The 18,021-nt window shown below is 37.7% G+C and overlaps 4 protein-coding genes across 4 annotated transcripts; 3 read left to right on the top strand and 1 right to left on the bottom strand.

The window, feature by feature from the left end:
* Positions 1–16: 16 nt before the first annotated feature.
* On the top strand, positions 17–818 carry LOC145232659 (pyrethroid hydrolase Ces2e-like). Its single transcript, XM_080097360.1, has 2 exons — positions 17–174; positions 560–818. The coding sequence occupies exons 1-2, from the start codon at positions 17–19 to the stop codon at positions 816–818; spliced, it is 417 nt and encodes a 138-aa protein (XP_079953486.1).
* Positions 819–825: 7 nt separating this feature from the next.
* LOC145232753 (acetylcholinesterase-like) lies at positions 826–5,055 on the top strand. Its single transcript, XM_080097462.1, has 6 exons — positions 826–1,094; positions 1,619–1,763; positions 2,494–2,682; positions 2,848–3,004; positions 3,168–3,414; positions 4,558–5,055. Exons 1-4 carry the CDS (start codon positions 931–933, stop codon positions 2,923–2,925), a joined length of 576 nt encoding a protein of 191 aa, XP_079953588.1. The 5' UTR covers positions 826–930; the 3' UTR covers positions 2,926–3,004; positions 3,168–3,414; positions 4,558–5,055.
* A 3,289-nt stretch (positions 5,056–8,344) lies between these two features.
* LOC145232858 (cocaine esterase-like) lies at positions 8,345–11,545 on the bottom strand. The gene is made up of 8 exons (XM_080097568.1): positions 11,388–11,545; positions 10,838–11,033; positions 10,483–10,679; positions 10,187–10,350; positions 9,895–10,028; positions 9,591–9,818; positions 9,073–9,229; positions 8,345–8,607 (listed from the first exon to the last, which is right to left on the bottom strand). The coding sequence occupies exons 1-8, from the start codon at positions 11,543–11,545 to the stop codon at positions 8,345–8,347; spliced, it is 1,497 nt and encodes a 498-aa protein (XP_079953694.1).
* An 829-nt stretch (positions 11,546–12,374) lies between these two features.
* On the top strand, positions 12,375–16,388 carry LOC145232956 (cocaine esterase-like). Its single transcript, XM_080097651.1, has 9 exons — positions 12,375–12,548; positions 12,999–13,194; positions 13,338–13,534; positions 13,968–14,131; positions 14,225–14,361; positions 14,897–15,124; positions 15,248–15,404; positions 15,576–15,822; positions 16,162–16,388. The coding sequence occupies exons 1-9, from the start codon at positions 12,391–12,393 to the stop codon at positions 16,313–16,315; spliced, it is 1,638 nt and encodes a 545-aa protein (XP_079953777.1). The 5' UTR covers positions 12,375–12,390; the 3' UTR covers positions 16,316–16,388.
* The last annotated feature ends 1,633 nt before the right edge of the window (positions 16,389–18,021 follow it).

Raw genomic sequence — 18,021 nt, forward strand, 5'->3', positions numbered from 1 at the left:
TAAAAATCACTTCACAATGAGTGAATGTCCAGTTGTAGAAACAAATCTTGGAAAGGTAAAGGGTCAAGTACTTGCCAAGCCTAAAGAAAACAATGTCAAGTGCGTCTATTCTTACTCCCGAATTCCTTTTGCAAAACCGCCAATTGGCGAATTGCGATTTGAGCCACCACAAAAGTGAGTAACAAATGTGTGCTTGTATTTGTTCGCAGTATGATTAAGTTAAAGTTCCGCACAGTTTTGCATGTACTAAATTTTATGGGGATAATAATACAGTGCTTTCTTTGATGGGAGAGGTACGAAGCTTCACGTGTATCACTCACGATTCTCTGAACACCTATATACGTTTTTAAATACTTTGGTGTGTGATCTGCAGCGGTTTAACCATTCCATTTGTTAAAATAGTCGTTAAATAAATGCCACGTAGCTGTAACTGCAACCTTATAGGTCTAGGCTGGTCCTGATTTGACGAAAATTGTTTCCCGATTCGTCATGAACAACAATCGTTTAAACTTTAAAGTATAGAAAAGCACGTTTATCGCTGGTAAATTGTAATTTTTAGGGCGGAAAAGTGGAACGGAGTGCTTGATACTACAAAAAGCATTCCAATTCCATATCAAAAGTTGAAAGGCGTAAAAGATATGACAACGGAGATGGTTTTTGTAAAAGTCGCCAATGAGGATTACACTTTGATCAGCGAGGATTGCCTGTACCTTAACGTTTTTACCCCCACAACAAACAAGACTGCCAATTGGCCAGTGAGATATTTATTCGTTCCCATTGGCTTGTTTGGGGGCAATAAGACCCACGTAGGCCTCTAAAGTTGAAAACTTTTTTGTCAGCAAACAACCGTTGGTTTCCATTTACCTTTACAATATTCTATTTCTTTTGCAACCGCAGGTGTTGTTTTGGGTTTTTGGTGGTGGATTTCAGATGGAAGGAAGTGTCTTTTATTACGGTCAAGTTCTCTGTGGGCTGAAAGACGTAGTGCTAGTTGTTCCGAATTATCGTTTAAACGCTTTCGGGGTTTGGGATCTTGGCAAAAGTTCCAAATGGACCGGAAACATGGGCCTGCTTGATCAAATTATGGCACTAAAGTGAGTTTAGACTTTCTAAATCATGGTTCACATTGACCGTTTGTTTGTTAGGATAAGAAAACTAGATTATCACAAAAATTGCTTTACTTTAGTACTTATCGGCAAATTTAGGCTTTATAGTTGCTTGTTGTCTCACTCTAAAGCCGTATACATTGATGACAAAGTTTCGCGTTTTTACGAAATCATGCACACGTTTTAAACATTATGCATGTCGCTATTTCGCTTGTCATGTTTAAACAATCAGTAACTTCATTTTAACATACACTACTTAGTATTTGCACAAAGAAGCGAGTAAGTGTGCTTTTAAAACTTCAATTTCTATGGATTTTACGGCACAGACAAAGTAAACTTAATTAGTATTCCGCACGTTTCAACTTCACATACTAGTTTAAATTTTTGAACTATAGTGTAATGATTTATGAAACTTGTTTCTACTATTTAATATTTATTTGTTTTTATTTTGAGTTGCTTAATTGGTTTAAATGCAAGGTATTATTTGGACTTGCCATACCTGATCTTTTTAGGTGGACTAAGGAAAATATTAGAAACTTTGGAGGCAATCCGAATAATGTGAAACTTTTTGGTGAAAGTGCGGGTGCAATTTCAGTTGGAATGCACGTCATTTCTCCAATGACACGTGGTTTGTTTCACAAAGCAATAAGTCACAGCGTAAGTAAAATTACTTCTTTTTACAAATATATATATATTTACATACTGTTTTATTAATGCAATCAATAAATATAAACTTTGGGCGTTGTTTGAAGCACTTGTGTTTGAGGATCAATCAAAAACACTTAAATCAATGCTGGATAAGTTGAAAATCACGGAAACGGAACCGAATTCCATCATGAAAAAACTAAAGGCGCTTTCGGCTGAAGCTATCATGGATGCCCAGGATATTGTAATTTATATGCACGGAGAGTAAACAAGTATTTGCAAAAATACGTGTTGAAGCTTGCAGCTCATGGCCTTTCATTGCTTGTTTTAGTAAAATTTATGTTTGAGCATGTCGCAAAGCAAAAAAGCAAAGGTAAAAAAAATATAAATAACTTGTTGAAACACCCTCCAATACAATGACAATAACACCACTATAACTTAACTAGGAAATCATTGTATTACGCCAGGCCCATTAAAGGCGCAATACTGAATCAACCGGTCTCCAAATGTTTCCACATATACTAACCTGCGGTGGGATTAACCCACAAATTGAGACTTGGAAAGTTGGGCAAAAGCGGAGTCACAAGCAGCACATGTCAGCTTCGTAGTAGGAAGATGTACTATGATTTACATATAAGTGTGCCGTGATTGCTGGTCTGCATCGACGCTTCAGAGCTAATCCCAGTGTTGAATTTATGTTTAGGAGAGTAACGTGTTTTTCGGCGTGACGTTCTGAAATGAGTTTCTTCCCAAACATCCGCAAGTTCTTTTAAGGAAAGGAAACTTTGCTCCGGTGCCATACATTATTGGTTGCAATAACAGTGAAGGATACGGGATCATGGCAAGCGACTTTCCTCCTGGCTTTAGGGACGGATACGACAAAAAACTTGGAGAGCAAATGGCTAAGAGAATTTTGACTCTGTCTGTGAAGGTATAGTACGCGATTTCGGTCTATTTGACTTCGATATATTTTTTCAGAAAATTTGACAATCTTGTAGCATTCGTACCCTGCTTTCTCCTCTTATCACACTTTCAAACTTACCACCCCCAGACACATTTACCAAAGTAAAGAAAGAGTCGTCTTTATTCATTTTAGCCCGAAAAAATCGAACAAGCATGGAAGTTGGTTGAAAAACGATTTGCCACCGCATTTCCCGCCGATGACCAATTTTGATGGCGCAAAATTGTCGGCTGTGTAATTGCTGAAATGACGTTTGTAGCGCCATCTATTGAGCAAGCAATGGCTCACGCAGGTGAACACTAGTCTATAACTTTGCTGCGCTGAAACATTTGTGAGTGTGTTGTTGTGCCTTTAGAACGATGTATATACTTCCAAGTGAAATCGATCTACTTTTTGAATGTCCCATTCGAAGCACATTGTTATGATAGTAGTAGCATCGTTTAAATTTGTTTCAGACAAAGGTCATCAAACCTATATGTATTGGATGGCGCACAAAACCAGGTCTGGACACGAAGAAGAATTTAGCGGCGGTTGGAAAGGTAAAGCACCATTTTGTGAGGCTGACCATACAGATGATATTCCTTTTACATTTGGAATTCCTATGGCAAAAGGAAAGTTGGAACCCCCGGTGAAATTTAGCGACGAAGAAAAACAGCTTTCTAACGACTGGATGGACTGCTTAGTCAATTGTGCCAGAAATGGGTACGTTACTAGTTGAAACATTTTTATTTTGCAAAAAGAAACGTTTATTAGAGATCTATCCGAGCGTCAAATGTAGCCCGTCACAGCGTTTTCATTGAACCAGTAAATGCTAGCTTTTTTGACACATTGAAAAGTATGACCCTTCACTTAATGCGGTCTTCTCAATGTGCACCCGATCCAAGTTAGTCACCCGCCCATATGGATTAACAAAGATAAGGAGTTATTTTTTGTTCGTAGCTTTTTAGTCATAGACCAGTGGTTCTTAATAGCGATGTACCGAATCGGCGAAATTTCGATTCGGCCGAAACCGAATATTCGGCGGTTTTGCCGAATAAATTCGGCCGAATCAACCGAATCATTTCTGACGTCACGCGAAGTCGTACGGTACGCGTTTGACATGAAAACATAAGTTTATCTACCAGGCAATTAGTGCAGAATGGTTGTGTTTCGTCCTTATTTCAGTTCTGTGCAGTTTAACATTGCCTTAAGCATAATTTCCAACCCGGCAATGAATTACTATTTAGTTGTCTGCAGTGGGGAAAACGATAAAAAAACGAAATGTGGCTTTAAAAGTGTGTTCATAAAAGAACTAGAGATGTACCGAATATTCGGTTTGCCGAATTTATTCGGCCGATCGGCCAGTTTTGCAAAGATTCGGTTTCGGCCGAATAATTTGTTGCGATTCGGCCGAAACCGAATCTTTTACGAGCACATATTCATAACGTTAAACTTGTCTTTTCTGCTTAGTACCAACGAAAATCGCGCCAATCATTATATTTTTTAACACATTATCGTTTTCCCACTGCAGACAACTAATCAGTAATTCATTGTCGGGTAGGCAATCATGCTTGAGGCAATGTTAAACCCAACAGAACTGAAATAAGGACAAAACACAACCATTCTGCACTAATTGCCTGGTAGATAAACTTATATTTTCATGTCAAACGTGTGGCGTACTACTTCGCGTGACGTCATAAATGATTCGGTTGATTCGGCCGAATTTATTCGGCAAAACCACCGAATATTCGGTTTCGGCCGAATCGAAATTTCGCCGATTCGGTACATCACTCTTAAGAACCACTGGCATAGACAAACAATTTTAATCGGTCTTTTTAAACTGTCTGTACACATTTTATTATGTAGTGATCTGCACAAGGGTGAGAATATGACAATTGAATGGCCTACGTATGAAGTCAATACTCGTCGACACTTGGTGTTTAAAAGTCTTTTCACAGTTGATTCCAACTTGTTGTCGGATCGATATGAGTTCTGGATGGAAACGTTGCGAAATTTGTAGAAAAGCCTGAATGTTTATTTGTGTTTTTCTTATGATAAACCACAGCTAGAGTATTTTTGAGTATTTTTTTTTTTTTGGAACTGGAACGCATTTTTTGTATGCAATCAAACTTAATTTAAAAAAGCACGGAGTCATTACACACCAAGCTAGCAGCAGTTACTGTACCCAGTTTCGACCTGTAAGGTTTCGTCACTTCAGCTGGTGACAAGACATTACCTGCACATGTTAGTGTAGCTAGGTTACAACCAGTGTTTCATACCGGAACGGAACGAAACCAAATAACGTTGTTCGTTCTGAGCAAATTATTTATTTCGTTCTGGACCGATATTTTCATTTCGATCCGGTCTAACCGAAATAAATTTATAACGGTATTTTTCGGTATTTCGGTCTTAACAAACGAACGTTTCTTTGTGGTCTTTGCAACTATTAAGCGAAAAAAGGAAGAAAGTTGCAACACACAAAAATTATTGTCGGTAGTTGTTACGTCACATAACATTTGTCAATGATGGTCAATCGGATGTAAATTGTAGGAGCTTCAATTTTTATTATAGCTTAACGGCGCGAAATTTTTGAGCAATTGTATCATGTCAAATGTCCAGAACGAAATACCGGAATAAAATTTAACGGTATTTCGTTCTGTTCCGGTATTTTAAATATTTTTTATTTCGGTATTTCGTTCCGGTATTTGAGCCAAAAAATATTTATTTCGTTCCGGTATAACGTTCCGTTCCGGTATGAAACACTGGTTACAACACTCCTGTTTATTAAGATAAACATGCTGAAAAAGACAGGCCTAACATTTGTTCAAACCACCAGAGGCACTGTTTCCACTGAATTTTGTTCGTCTTAAGAAGGAAAGTAGGTATACATTATCGTGTTTATTACTTATGCGCAATAAAACCCAGAGCTGCATTTTTCTGATACTGAAATAGGTCTTTTATTTCTTTAATGACTTCGGTGTCATCTGAAACAAATGACACACATAGTAGTTTTCTTTATAACAAACTACTCCATTTATTTTGAGTAACTCACCCCTAAAAAATCATGGTTCAAAATGCTTTTTTTAATTTCTAAACGTTGGGTCACTGTTTGTTAGTTATTGTCAGTCATGAGGAATGATATCTACAGTGTGAACATTATGCAAACGGTAACTTTACGTAACAGTTTAAACTCTTTACGCCAGTGGTCGGCAACCGCCGGTCCGCGGCCCGGTGCTGGTCTGCGAGGAGTTCGTTACCGGGCCGTAAAATTTTTCAGGTTTAATGCTATAAAACATTTTGCCCATGTATCCCGGGGATGATAAACTAATTTAAGCGTTTTTATTGCTAAATGTTTGCATTTTTTTTTAAAGACCGGTCCGCGATAAAATTTGAGTTTCAAAAACGGTCCGCAGTGCAAAAAAGGTTGCCGACCCCCGCTCTACGCTACCAGTGGTGGAATTCAGCTAGTTCGCACCGGTTCTACACAACGGTCTCACGAAATTTTATGAGATCAGCGAACCGGTCAGCATTACCGGTTACTGTTAATGGACTTTTTGTAACAGAACCGACTGAAAAATATGACCTTTTAATGGAACCGGCTGACAAAAAAATTGAATCCCACCATTGCCTTTAAGTGCAAAACGTATCGTTTTGTTTACTGAAAAAACTATATTCTCGAGGTTTTGTCTAAGTTGACCCCTATCTATTTAATCTGCTTTAGGTTTCCACACAACCTCTTTTTGTGAGATTTGTCAATTGTCACGTATTACCCTTTGCAACTAACCAACTATCAGCGCGGATGGAAGTTTGTTGGCAAATTGGTTACCTGGGGCATGAGTGCACCGGCGTTGATTGCACTATCGAAAAGCTTTGCGTTGTCGGCGAAGTATTACAAGAGCTTTACTGTTAACTCTTGGCAGGCCAGTTAGCATGCATCTTTACCGTGTGTGAATTTCTGATTTAAAAGTGTCGACTGAAAATAGTAAGGTGACTAGTATGATTTTTGAAATTCCGCAAGTTCTTTATCGCCATTCTGGAATACATGCAACATTGACACAAAAGTATTATGAAATTGGACTGCCAATATCCAAAGGTAGAATCGTTGTTTTTCTGGTAGATTTTTATGACTAAATTTCCAATAACATCCGGGTTTCTCAATTTTTTTTTATTATTTAGAATAATCAATAAATACATATACCAATATATACATAAAGAAGTCATAAATAAAGCTAATTGCTGGTTTGAAGGTTTTTATGTCCATATCTAGACTGCTGTTAGGCTATATGTGCGACTACGCGTTTTACTCAACACTGATAGACATCAACTGTTTATATCGGTTTTTGTTACCGTCGTCAGCAGAGTGAACCACAATTGGTACACAAATATCGACAAACAATAGCAAATTACTTTTAAATTGGCGCATGTTTATCAGCAATCGTCATTAAACAATGTCTTCCATTTTCATTAAACAATTTCTTCCATTTTCAGTTAAAATAACAAAACTGTCAACGTTAAAACATTGCTTAAACGGTTTACTTGGGTCAACTAGCTGATGACTCCACATAGTGTGTCCATCCAAAAATCGTAACGATCAGCAATGAGTTTTTCACCCACGGAGAAGGGAATGCGCACAAGCAAATGTCGGCGATTACTCCCATCGTACTGCGGCCATTCAGCTGCCATATCCACGCCTTTATTGGGATTGCTGAAAAAATGTGTTGACTTATTAGTTAAGGTTTAGAAGAAAACAAAACACCCAAGAAACATGTTTGTATGTAATATTTCTATGCTTCCCGCCATTTTCAAGTATTTACGAGTTGTACTACAATGTCACTCTGTGACGTCATAGACGATTGTATTTTGGAAAATTAACAGGGCCATTCCACAACACAGCTTGCTGAAGAAAAGGCACATCTTAAAGTGTTAATTGTAAACTCGCGAAAAAGTTAAGTTGTGTCACCTGTGGTCTGTAGTCAGTTGGTAAGTGTATAGTGATTTGTGAAAGCTACTGGTGCTGTTTTTTTTTGGTTGAACTATAGCAATCTATTTCTTTGTTTTTTTGTAGCCATATCTATGTAGTATCTATGAGCCATATTGGGAAAAACGAAAGAACTTGGTTGGGCATTTTTTTGTGTTAACTTGTATTTAAAATCCAAACCGTAGCCTACCAACATCTGATGTCTACCAAGAAGACTAGAACATGTGTAGTTTGGGTTTCCAAGTTCTAAGAATGCTTGTTATACAGTAACTGAAAAAGTTGACAGCCGCGTTTTTAAAGTTTACAACATTATAACATTTGTTATTGTTTTTGGCCCCCAATGACATCCGTTTTTTTACACAGTGTTATTTACCCTGATGAAGACGACCTGTATAGGACGTCGAAACGTCGGAATAAAATCACATTTGCCAGAAGAGCTCTTTAAACTTAATACTATGCCTGGCAGCAATAGCTTATAGATTAAATCATTGTTGCCTTGTATTGGTAGTTACTTGAACCCTTTTTTGCGCATCAAATGACTAGTAAAAAAATTGTGTTATCAATAAGATTGGAAAAAACAAACATGAAACAAATTTGTTTTAGGGTATTGTTACAATATAACATAGGCCTATACACTAATCAATAATAAACTGACTTATTGCATGATACGTTTGTTTAGGCATAACCATACCCAGTCTGGGCAAAATTCGTGATGTAGTCTATCCACAACTTGGACAGTTCTTCTTCTTCCGTACTAAACCTGATTGGTGGGGTGATTATGCCATTTGCAAACGGTTCTCCAAACGTTAGAGAAACGTCGTCCCCATGATCAGCTTCACAAAAGTCCGGTTTTCCTTTGTAACCCCCACTAAACTCCTCTTCGTGCTGCCACCTCATTTGATGAGTCATTAAATACATGTAAGTCTTATAACCTTTACCTGAGAGAAAATTGTTTTTTAGTTTTTTGACAAATTTAACCAATAGCATATCCTAGCAAAATAGAAATTATGTGTAGCTTTATATCGCCCGTTTGGAAATTGTAGTATCTATATTGACGTGCTATTGGAATTGGCATGTTGTTTGACGGACCCGAATTCGTTATGCCAGATTTAAAACTGATTCGAAAACATATTTGTCAAACTTGAAGCGACACGCTCAGTTTACAGCATGGCAGTCAGCGTTTGGAAAAACAAAGGTTTGTAAGTTCACTTCATTTTATACACGGTATGTTTAAGTTAGGTTTTTAAAGTTCTTTATAGCATTTTTGCACGTATGCTCGTAAGCAAAAACGCAGTAAGTAACGAGTGAAGTTAGGGTCAAGAAAGAGTTTGCAATGTTATGCGGTTTCTGTTGGCAGTACAGAAATCATCTTCAACGTTTAATGTTTAACGAAACAACCACACCTGCATGGGCTTGGGATTGTTGAACGGCCGGTGTCACAAACCAAGTCTCCGCGATAATGGAACCAAGTATTTTACTCCACCTCTGCTTGTCATCAGCTGGAAATACACTCTCAAACTTTTTCTCAATTTTTTGCCAAGCTGATCGAATTTTGTCTGGCTGAAAACAAAACATCAAGCAGATGTATAATATTGCTTAAAGAATCGGCAAAGTCTTACACAACGTCTAGTTCAGTGGTTCTCAAACTTTTTTATTGTCGGGGCCAAATGGTATTTTTTAAGTGTGTAGGGAGCCGCAAAAAAACGAAACTTTGAGAAAATCAATAAAGAAGATGACTTTGAAAGCTAAAATAGCAATGTTTGGTGGTTTTGTGAGGTCTGATGCGAGCCGCAATGCAGTTGGGAGCCGCATGCGGCCCCGAAACCGGAGTTTGAGAACCACTGGTCCAGTTTCACCAAATTTCTAATTTACTATGGTAAAATCAGCGTAATCCCAAACGGCTGTGAAAAGCACTGCTTACCTCTAAAGTGAGAGCTAACATTCCATGACAAAGTTCGATCGCTGTTTTTCTGTCATATCCTTCAGCAAATCCTGGTGGGAAGTCTTCACTGAGGAGACCATATCCTTCTGTGTTGTTACAACCAATTATGTAGGGGACGGGAGCAAAGTCTCCTTTCTGAAGAAGAGCGTTAGGCGTCTCCGGAAGAAAATCGTCACCAGCAGTAGGGGAAAATATCTGGTACTTTTGCTTAATAGAAAACATAAAGTTTATGCTCAATCTTTACATCTTTTCCAAGAAGTTTTGTACAAAATTAGGCTTTTACCGCATCCAAACTGCTGAGAACTTTTTCTGCTGGCAGCGCCTTGAGTTTCTGCATAATAGCCTCGGGTTCCGAGTCGGTGATACCAAGATTTTCTAACATAAGTTTCAATGTCGCGGACTGGTCTTTCTTTAACACTACGGAACAAAAGATATATTTTGTCAAATGATCATTTGATACAGAACGTTTTTATCATTATCGAAGTTTAAATAAGTTACATTTGATGTAATAGAAGACTTCATAATGTAAGGCTTGGGCAAAGCATTTTAAAATATTATTCGACTGTGTCACTTACTAGGACAGTTCGCGTTTCCACTGTGACTTATTGCCTTGTGAAACAAACCGCGCGACATGGGTGAAACAACGTGAAGCCCAACCGAGATTGCGCCAGCACTTTCCCCGAAAATCGTTACATTATCGGGATTGCCGCCAAAGTTTCTGATGTGTTCCTTTGTCCACCTTTATGCAGGAATATGGTAAATGTATGTCGTTTTTTTATGCTCATTTAGAAACCAGTCTAGTGCAGACAAGTTGAAAAGTCACTAACCGATTTTGTTTTCACAAAATGTTGTAAATATGTCATCTATTTACCTCATTGCCATGACCTGGTCCTTGAGCCCCATGTTTCCTTTCCATTTTGTGTCTTTTCCCAGGTCAAAAAAGCCAAAGATGTTAACCCGGTAATTGGGCACAACCAACACGACATCTTTCATTCCACATAGCACTTGTCCATTGTAATAAGGGCTACCACCCATTACAAAACCGCCGCCGTATATCCAAAACAACACCTGAATATCAACACGTTTCAGTTGAAATAAAAAGACAGCATGTATATAGGAAGTTTTGTTTGGTTTACGTTAATAAAAAGCACAGAACTGCTTTTTGTACAGATACAAGTATAAAAACACAATGCTATTAGGCGAACGGTAAGCGGAAAATCTCTTACTGGTAAGTTTGCGGTTTTGCTTGCATTGGGTGTAAACACGTTCAAGTACAGGCAATCTTCGCTAAATAGTTTCAGCTCTTCGTTTGAAACTTTTATAGTAGCTAGGCTATTAAATATTCTATCCACCATTTTGTGGTCCTGCATTGGACTTGGTATGCTTTGTGTTCCATCCAAAACGCCATCCCATTTCTCAGCCCTAAATGTTTAGAAAAGTTCATTAAATGCTTAATTTATTTCGACAAAAAATTGGCTAATCCTATAACCACGTCAATGAGAAGTGATTTTGAAACCTTAAATCCCATGTTCCGTTTGTTTATTGTGCGGTTGCCGTTGATATTTAAGAAAATGAATACATTGAATATTGTGACCAAGCATAAACGGCGTTAGTCACAAAATTACCAGATGAACAACATTACTTTGTTTCCATATGGAGCCTACATTGATTCAACGTAATGCTTACATAGCGAGATTATTTACTTTTATGGTCAAATTACGTTTTTTTCCCCGTTTGCGAAGTAACCTTTATTATAATTTAAGATTTTCCACTTACTTTTGAGGTGGTTCAAACCGTAGTTCACCCAATGGAGGTTTAGCAAACGGAATTCGGGAGTACTGAAATACAGCTTGTGCGCCTCTGCATTTGGCTTTGGGCAAAACCAAGCCTTTCACTTTTCCCAGACTTGTTTCGACGACAGGGCAGTCTCCCATAATAAACTCTTATTCTAAACTTATATCTAGATTTTTGCGCAAATTTTTATTTAAGCTAAAAGATTTAGCAAAGCACAATTAAAGTTTATTATTCCTAAATCTAGTTTTTTATTCGACTTTTTTATCCCATCTACTGCTATATCGAATGTATTTTCTACTACTGGCTGTGGACAACACAATGTCCGGTTTCTTTGGACTCTCCGTACCACAAAACTCTTATCACCACGCCTGTTCTGACTTATTTGCCTTGCTTGTGCGCGGCACACGTGAACAAACAATCATAGAGCAAACAGAAAAACGATTGAATAGGTGGTTTATGCAATCGTGTCTAGCCTATGTTACACGATTTATGTTGCACAGTTGGGTCGCCCGCACTATACCCCTGGAGTAGTTTGGCATCAAAGTGTGATTTTATCTGGCCGTAACGTTGTGGGTGTAATTTCCAAATTTAAAAATACTGGTAGAAAATTCGACTGTTAAGAGATTCAGTAAGTTTTAATAAAACGATTTGTATGCTTTGCCTGTTTAGTCATAAAGTTTATTTTTTATTGCTGGTGTTTAAACATCAGCAACGCATATAGCTTAATAACTGGCTCTTTCAATCGTCGAACATGTGTTTACAGAGTATTGTTTGCTCGGTTGACTTGCCCCAAAAGGTTCTATATGTTGACGAAGTTTTGAACTTTGTGCCTATATGTGAAAACGAGGGTGTGCTATTTGTATTAATGATGTGTTAAACCTAAGATCGAGCGCAAATATAATGTAGTTTTGAGTTTCGAGTCGAAATTGTGCAAAATCATGTTTTTATGTTTTTGCATTTTGACAGAAGTAAAACTCACATCACAATGAGTGAATGTCCAGTTGTAGAAACAAATCTTGGAAAGGTAAAAGGTCAAGTACTTGCCAAGCCTGAAGGAAACAATGCCAAGTGCGTCTACTCTTACTCCCGAATTCCTTTCGCAAAACCGCCGATTGGCGAGTTGCGATTTGAGCCACCACAAAAGTGAGTAACAAATGTGTGCTTGTATTTGTTCGTAGTGTGATGTAGTTAAGTTTCACACAGTTTTGCATGTACTAAATTTTATGGGGATAATAATACAGTCAGTGTTTTTGTTGGTGGAGGTAAGAAGCTTTACATCTTAAACTCACGATTCCCTAAACACCTATATACGTTTTCAAACACTTCGTTGTGTGATCTGCAGCGGTTTAACCACCCCATTTGTCAGAATAGTCATTAAATAAATGCTGCAAACGTGGCGCGTTTACAAAAACAGCTAGTTTTATGCAAGCTTTAACAACCTCGTGACCGTAATGTCACTCAAGTGCAACCTAAGTAGGTCTGCACTGCTCCTTTATAAAATGTTTGGTATATTTATGTGGCATGTCTCGCAGCAAACAAGCCCACTGAATTGACAAAAATTGTGATTTTGTGCTTGTAAATTGTGATTTTTAGCGCGGAAAAATGGAACGGAGTGCTTGATGCCACGAAAAGCATTCCAGTTCCATATCAAAAGTTAAAAGGCGTGAAAGATATGACAACGGAGATAGTTTTTGTAAAAGTCGCCAATGAGGATTACACTTCGATCAGCGAGGATTGCCTTTACCTTAACGTTTTTACCCCCACAACAAACAAGACTGCCAATTTGCCTGTGAGCTATTTGTCCGTTCCTATTATTTTGTTTGTGGAAATAAAACTCACGTACACCACTGAAGCTGAAAACTTTTTTTGTCAGAAAACCAGCCGTTGGTTTTCGTTTACCTTTAAAATATTCTATTTTTATTGGAACCGCAGGTGTTGTTTTGGATTTTTGGTGGTGGATTTCAGATGGGAGGAAGCGTCTTTTTTCACGGTCAAGTTCTCTGCGGACTGAAGGACGTAGTGCTGGTTGTGCCGAATTACCGTGTAAACGCATTCGGGTTCTTGGATCTTGGCAAAACATCCAAATGGACCGGAAACATGGGCCTGCATGACCAAATCATGGCACTAAAGTGAGTTTAGACATCAGCAATGAATCTTAGTTTACTTTGACCATTTGTGTGGATAACAACTAAGCTTATCACTAGTGTTTGTTTTACTTTAGTACTTAACGGCAAATTTAGGCTTGGTTGCTTGTTGTATCACTCTAAAGCCGTATACATCGATGACAAAGTTTCGCGTTTTTACGAAATCATGAACACGTTTCAAACATCATGTCGCTATTTCGCTTGTCATGTTTAATCAATCAGTAACTTTGTTTTAACAAACGCTACGTGGTATTTGCACCTGAAGCGAGTCTGTGTGCTTTTAAAATTTCAATCTTTGTGGATCTTACGGTACTGACAAAGTAAACTTCTTGTTGCTACTATTTTATATTTACTATATTTCTTTTAAGTTGGTTTATTCGTTTAAATGTAAAGTATTGGTTTTGCAATTGCAACCTAGGTGGACTAAGGAAAATATCAGGAACTTTGGAGGCAACCCGAATAATGTAACAATTTTTGGTGAAAGTGCGGGTGCAATTTCAGTTGGAATGCACGTCATTTCTCCAATGTCACGTGGTTTGTTTCACAAAGCAATAAGTCACAGCGGGGTTGCAAACTACAGTCGTAAGTAAAATTACTTCTTTTTACGTATATATATATATACATATTGTTTTATTAATGCAATCTATAAACATAAACTTTGGGCGTTGTTTGAAGCACTTGTATTTGAGGATCAATCAAAAACACTTAAATCAATGCTGGATAAGTTGAAAATCACGGAAACGGAACCGAATTCCATCATGAAAAAACTGAAGGCGCTTTCGGCTGAAGCTATCATGGATGCCCAGGATATTGTAAGTTATATGCACGGCAAGTAACAAGTGTTTGCAAAAAATGCGTGTTGAGGTTTACAGCTCCTTGATTTTCATTGTTTGTAGTAGTAAAGTTTATGTTTGAAACATGTCGCAAAGCTAACAATATGTTTTGCACAAATTAGAATTATCAATTACATTTTTGCATTTTTCCAAAAAGCAAAGGTAAAAAAATAAATCACTTGTTGAAATACCTCAAATCAAATGAGAATAACACTACTAAACATAATTTGAAAGTTATCATATTTCGCCAGGCCCGTTAAAGGCGTAATACTGAATCAACCGGCAACCAAAATTTCCTGCATATGCTAACCTGCGGTGGGGATACCCCGAACATTGAGCCTTTTTTAGGTAGTTGGTCAAAAGTGGAATCACAAGTCCCGTTGTTTGCCTCATATGCAGCGAATGTCAGCTTATGAGTAGGAAGACGTACTGTATGATTTATGTATAAGTGTGCCGTGATTGCTGGTCTGCATCGACGCTTTAGGGCTAATTCCAGTGTTGAATTTATGTTTAGGAGAGTTACGTGTTTTTTGGTGCGACGTTAGGAAATGAGTTTCTTCCCGAACACCCGCAAGCACTTCTAAAGAAAGGAAACTTTGCTCCAGTGCCATACATTATTGGGTGCAATAACAGTGAAGGATACGGGATCATCGCAAACGACTTTCCTCCTGGCTTTAAGGACGGATATGACAAAAACCTTGGAGAGCAAATGGCGAAAGGAATGTTGGCTCTGTCTGTGAAGGTATAGTACGCGATTTCGGTCTATTTGACTTCGTTATATTACGTACTCTACTTTCTCCTCTAAACTTACCAAAGTCAGACAAATTTACCACAGTCGAGAATGAATCAGCTTTATTTTTTATAGCCTGAAAAAATTGAACGAGCATGGAAGTTGATCGAAAAACGATTTGCCACAGTATTTCCAGCCGATGACAAATTTCGATGGAGCAAGATTGTCGGCTGTGTTATAGCTGAAATGACCTTTGTGGCGCCATCTATCGAGCAAGCAAGGGCTCACGCAGGTGAACACTAGTCTACAACTTTGCTGCGATGAAACACTTGTAAGGGTGTTGTTGTGCCTATAGAACGATGTATATACGCCCCTAAAGTAAAATTGATCTCCTTTTTGAATGTCGCATTTAAAGCACATAGTTATGGTAACTTAGTTGTAGCATCGTTTAAATTTGTTTCAGACAAAGGTCATCAAACCTATATGTATTGGATGACGCACAAAACCAGGTGTGGACACGAAGAAGAATTTAGCGGCGGTTGGAAAGGAAAAGCACCATTTTGTGAGGCTGACCATACAGATGATATTACTTTTACATTTGGAATGCCATTGGCAAAAGGAAAGTTGGAACCCCCGGTGAAATTTAGCGACGAAGAAAAACAACTTTCTAACGACTGGATGGACTACTTAGTCAATTTTGCCAGAAATGGGTACAAAACTTGCTAGTTACTAGTTAAAACAATTTTGAATTTTAAACAATTTTCTTTTGCAAATAGAAACCTTTATTATGTTTAAAATGGGCAATTAGCGGTCGATTCGCCCGTAAAATCTGGCCCGTCACATTTCATTGACTAAGTAAATGTTAGCTTTTTTACCACATTGAACAATATGGCCCTGCGCTTAACGCGCTGTTCTCAATTTGCCCCCATCCAATTTAAGAATTTGGTGATTAAAAAAGATAAAGAGTTATTTTTTTGTTGGTAGCTTTTTAGGCATTAACAAACAGTTTAAATCTGTCTTTTTGAACTGTCACACATTTTGTTTTGTAGTGATCCGAATCAGGGTGAGAATATGACAATGGAATGGCCTACGTATGACGTCAATGCTCGTCGACACTTGGTGTTTGAAAGTCCTTTCTCGGTTGATTCCAACTTGTTGTCGGATCGATATGAGTTCTGGATGGAAACGTTGCCAAATTTGTAGAAAAGCCTGAATGTTTATTTGTGTTTTTCCTCATGATAAAACACAGGTAAAGTATTTTTTTAAACATAATTTGTCACGGTAAATTCGTTGGCATTATTTACTTATCAAATTCGTTTTTGTCTTAATTTACTTTGTTAGTGGTGTTTTTTCCGTACATTGTATTAAAAAAAAACACTAAAAGTAGTTTATTAGGTCGGCAACTGTTTCGTGGTGAAAATTGTTTGGAACTGGAACGCAATTTTTGGTATGTAATCAAACTTAATTTTAAAAAAAGTGTGGAGTCATTACACACCAAGTTAGCGACAGTGAGTGCACGCGCGAGACATTAGCCGCACATGCGGGTATAGCTAGGTTACGACACTCCTGTTTATAAAGACAAACATGCTGAAAAAAAGGCCTCCACATTTGTTCAAGCCACAACTGGACACAATCCACTAGAGGCACTGGTTCCGCTGAATTTGTTCGTCCATGCTTTCTGCAAATTTGTTCGTCCATACTTTCTGCAAAGCTGATTTTTCATCAACAGCGTTTAATCTTTGCAGAGTTACATGATTAAATAGTCATATATAGTCGGAGAATCAAGTCAACGCCAATCAAAATAACATTGGTTTACAACTTCAACTAAACTTGGTTTGTGAACCAAATGTTTTAATTTACAAGTAAGATTTTCAGCAGCAATATCATTCTGGTACCTATGAATTTTCATGGCTCTTATTGTTACATTATCATAGTAAAATACTTTTTGACATGACAATTTACTGACCGCGCTTACATTTTGCCGCATAATACAATTTGCAACGATAAGCATACGACTTTACTGAGATGTTTATTAGTGGTACTCTCAGTGGTAAAACGAAAAACGTTTATAAATCAGTATCAGAATGTTTAATAAATCAGTATCAGATAATCGCCGTTCTTAAACACAGCTGGAAGTTAAACGAGTTTGTTAGCTCTCCTTTGGTTTCCCTTGGACAAAAACTAGAATGTTCAATATTATATTTTCCTCAAATTATTTTATCTTTTCGTTTTGAAAACACTGTCGTTCTTACAACTACAAAAAAGCATTAACATGTTGTCTGTTACTTAAAATGTGAGCCTTGCGCAGGGCCAAGCAAACCTGTAGTTTTAGATGTTATTGCCAACATACTGGATACCTCAAAATGAAAATGATTTCGATCCCAGTTAGAAAATTCTCTGGTCTTTTTGGAACCATGATATGTCACAACTCTTGGCGTATAAACTCACGTGTATTTTAGTTACCACTGTTTCATGATACGTTTATGAGTCCTTGGGTCCCCAAAATTTCGTGCCTATAATTATTTGATCTTTCAAAATAAAAATGACTACGCGTGTCAACATTTACTACGAACTTGAAGTTTGCGCAATTGTTAGTTATCAAAAAACAGACAGGTCGGTGCGCATTAACTTGAAAAAATCAAACGTGGCTCGTAACATCTTAGGCTAAAAACGGTTGAATATTTGGACTGTTTTCATAAAAAAACTTTTTTTTTGTAACAAAAAGTCAAAATACGTTTCTAAGGGGCTAGATATAATATTTTATTTTGCGCTTAGAAGATATTTCAGTTTACCTCAGTGCTCCTGATGCAGCTCCTGTAGCTGCTGCTTCCGCTGGTTTAGCGACACTGCCAACTGCCTTACCAGCTTTCTTGGCAAATTTTGATAATTTGCTCCACTTTGCATCACTT

The sequence above is a fragment of the Phallusia mammillata genome, chromosome 1 (assembly GCF_965637545.1).
Source record: "Phallusia mammillata chromosome 1, kaPhaMamm4.hap1.1, whole genome shotgun sequence".
Lineage (NCBI taxonomy): Eukaryota > Metazoa > Chordata > Ascidiacea > Phlebobranchia > Ascidiidae > Phallusia > Phallusia mammillata.

Bases quoted from the DNA above. Each gene is read 5' to 3' on its own strand.
- LOC145232753 (XM_080097462.1), top strand. From the start codon at position 931: ATGGAAGGAAGTGTCTTTTATTACGGTCAAGTTCTCTGTGGGCTGAAA. The intron at 1,095-1,618 runs GTGAGTTTAGAC...TGATCTTTTTAG, and splicing joins GATCAAATTATGGCACTAAA to GTGGACTAAGGAAAATATTA. The intron at 1,764-2,493 runs GTAAGTAAAATT...TTCTGAAATGAG, and splicing joins ACAAAGCAATAAGTCACAGC to TTTCTTCCCAAACATCCGCA.
- LOC145232858 (XM_080097568.1), bottom strand. From the start codon at position 11,545: ATGGGAGACTGCCCTGTCGTCGAAACAAGTCTGGGAAAAGTGAAAGGC. The intron at 10,680-10,837 runs GTAAGAGATTTT...GTTGATATTCAG, and splicing joins GCAAAACCGCAAACTTACCA to GTGTTGTTTTGGATATACGG. The intron at 10,029-10,186 runs GTAAGTGACACA...TTTGTTCCGTAG, and splicing joins TGGAAACGCGAACTGTCCTA to TGTTAAAGAAAGACCAGTCC.
- LOC145232956 (XM_080097651.1), top strand. From the start codon at position 12,391: ATGAGTGAATGTCCAGTTGTAGAAACAAATCTTGGAAAGGTAAAAGGT. The intron at 15,405-15,575 runs GTGAACACTAGT...AATTTGTTTCAG, and splicing joins GCAAGCAAGGGCTCACGCAG to ACAAAGGTCATCAAACCTAT. The intron at 15,823-16,161 runs GTACAAAACTTG...TTTGTTTTGTAG, and splicing joins GTCAATTTTGCCAGAAATGG to TGATCCGAATCAGGGTGAGA.
- LOC145232659 (XM_080097360.1), top strand. From the start codon at position 17: ATGAGTGAATGTCCAGTTGTAGAAACAAATCTTGGAAAGGTAAAGGGT. The intron at 175-559 runs GTGAGTAACAAA...TGTAATTTTTAG, and splicing joins CGATTTGAGCCACCACAAAA to GGCGGAAAAGTGGAACGGAG.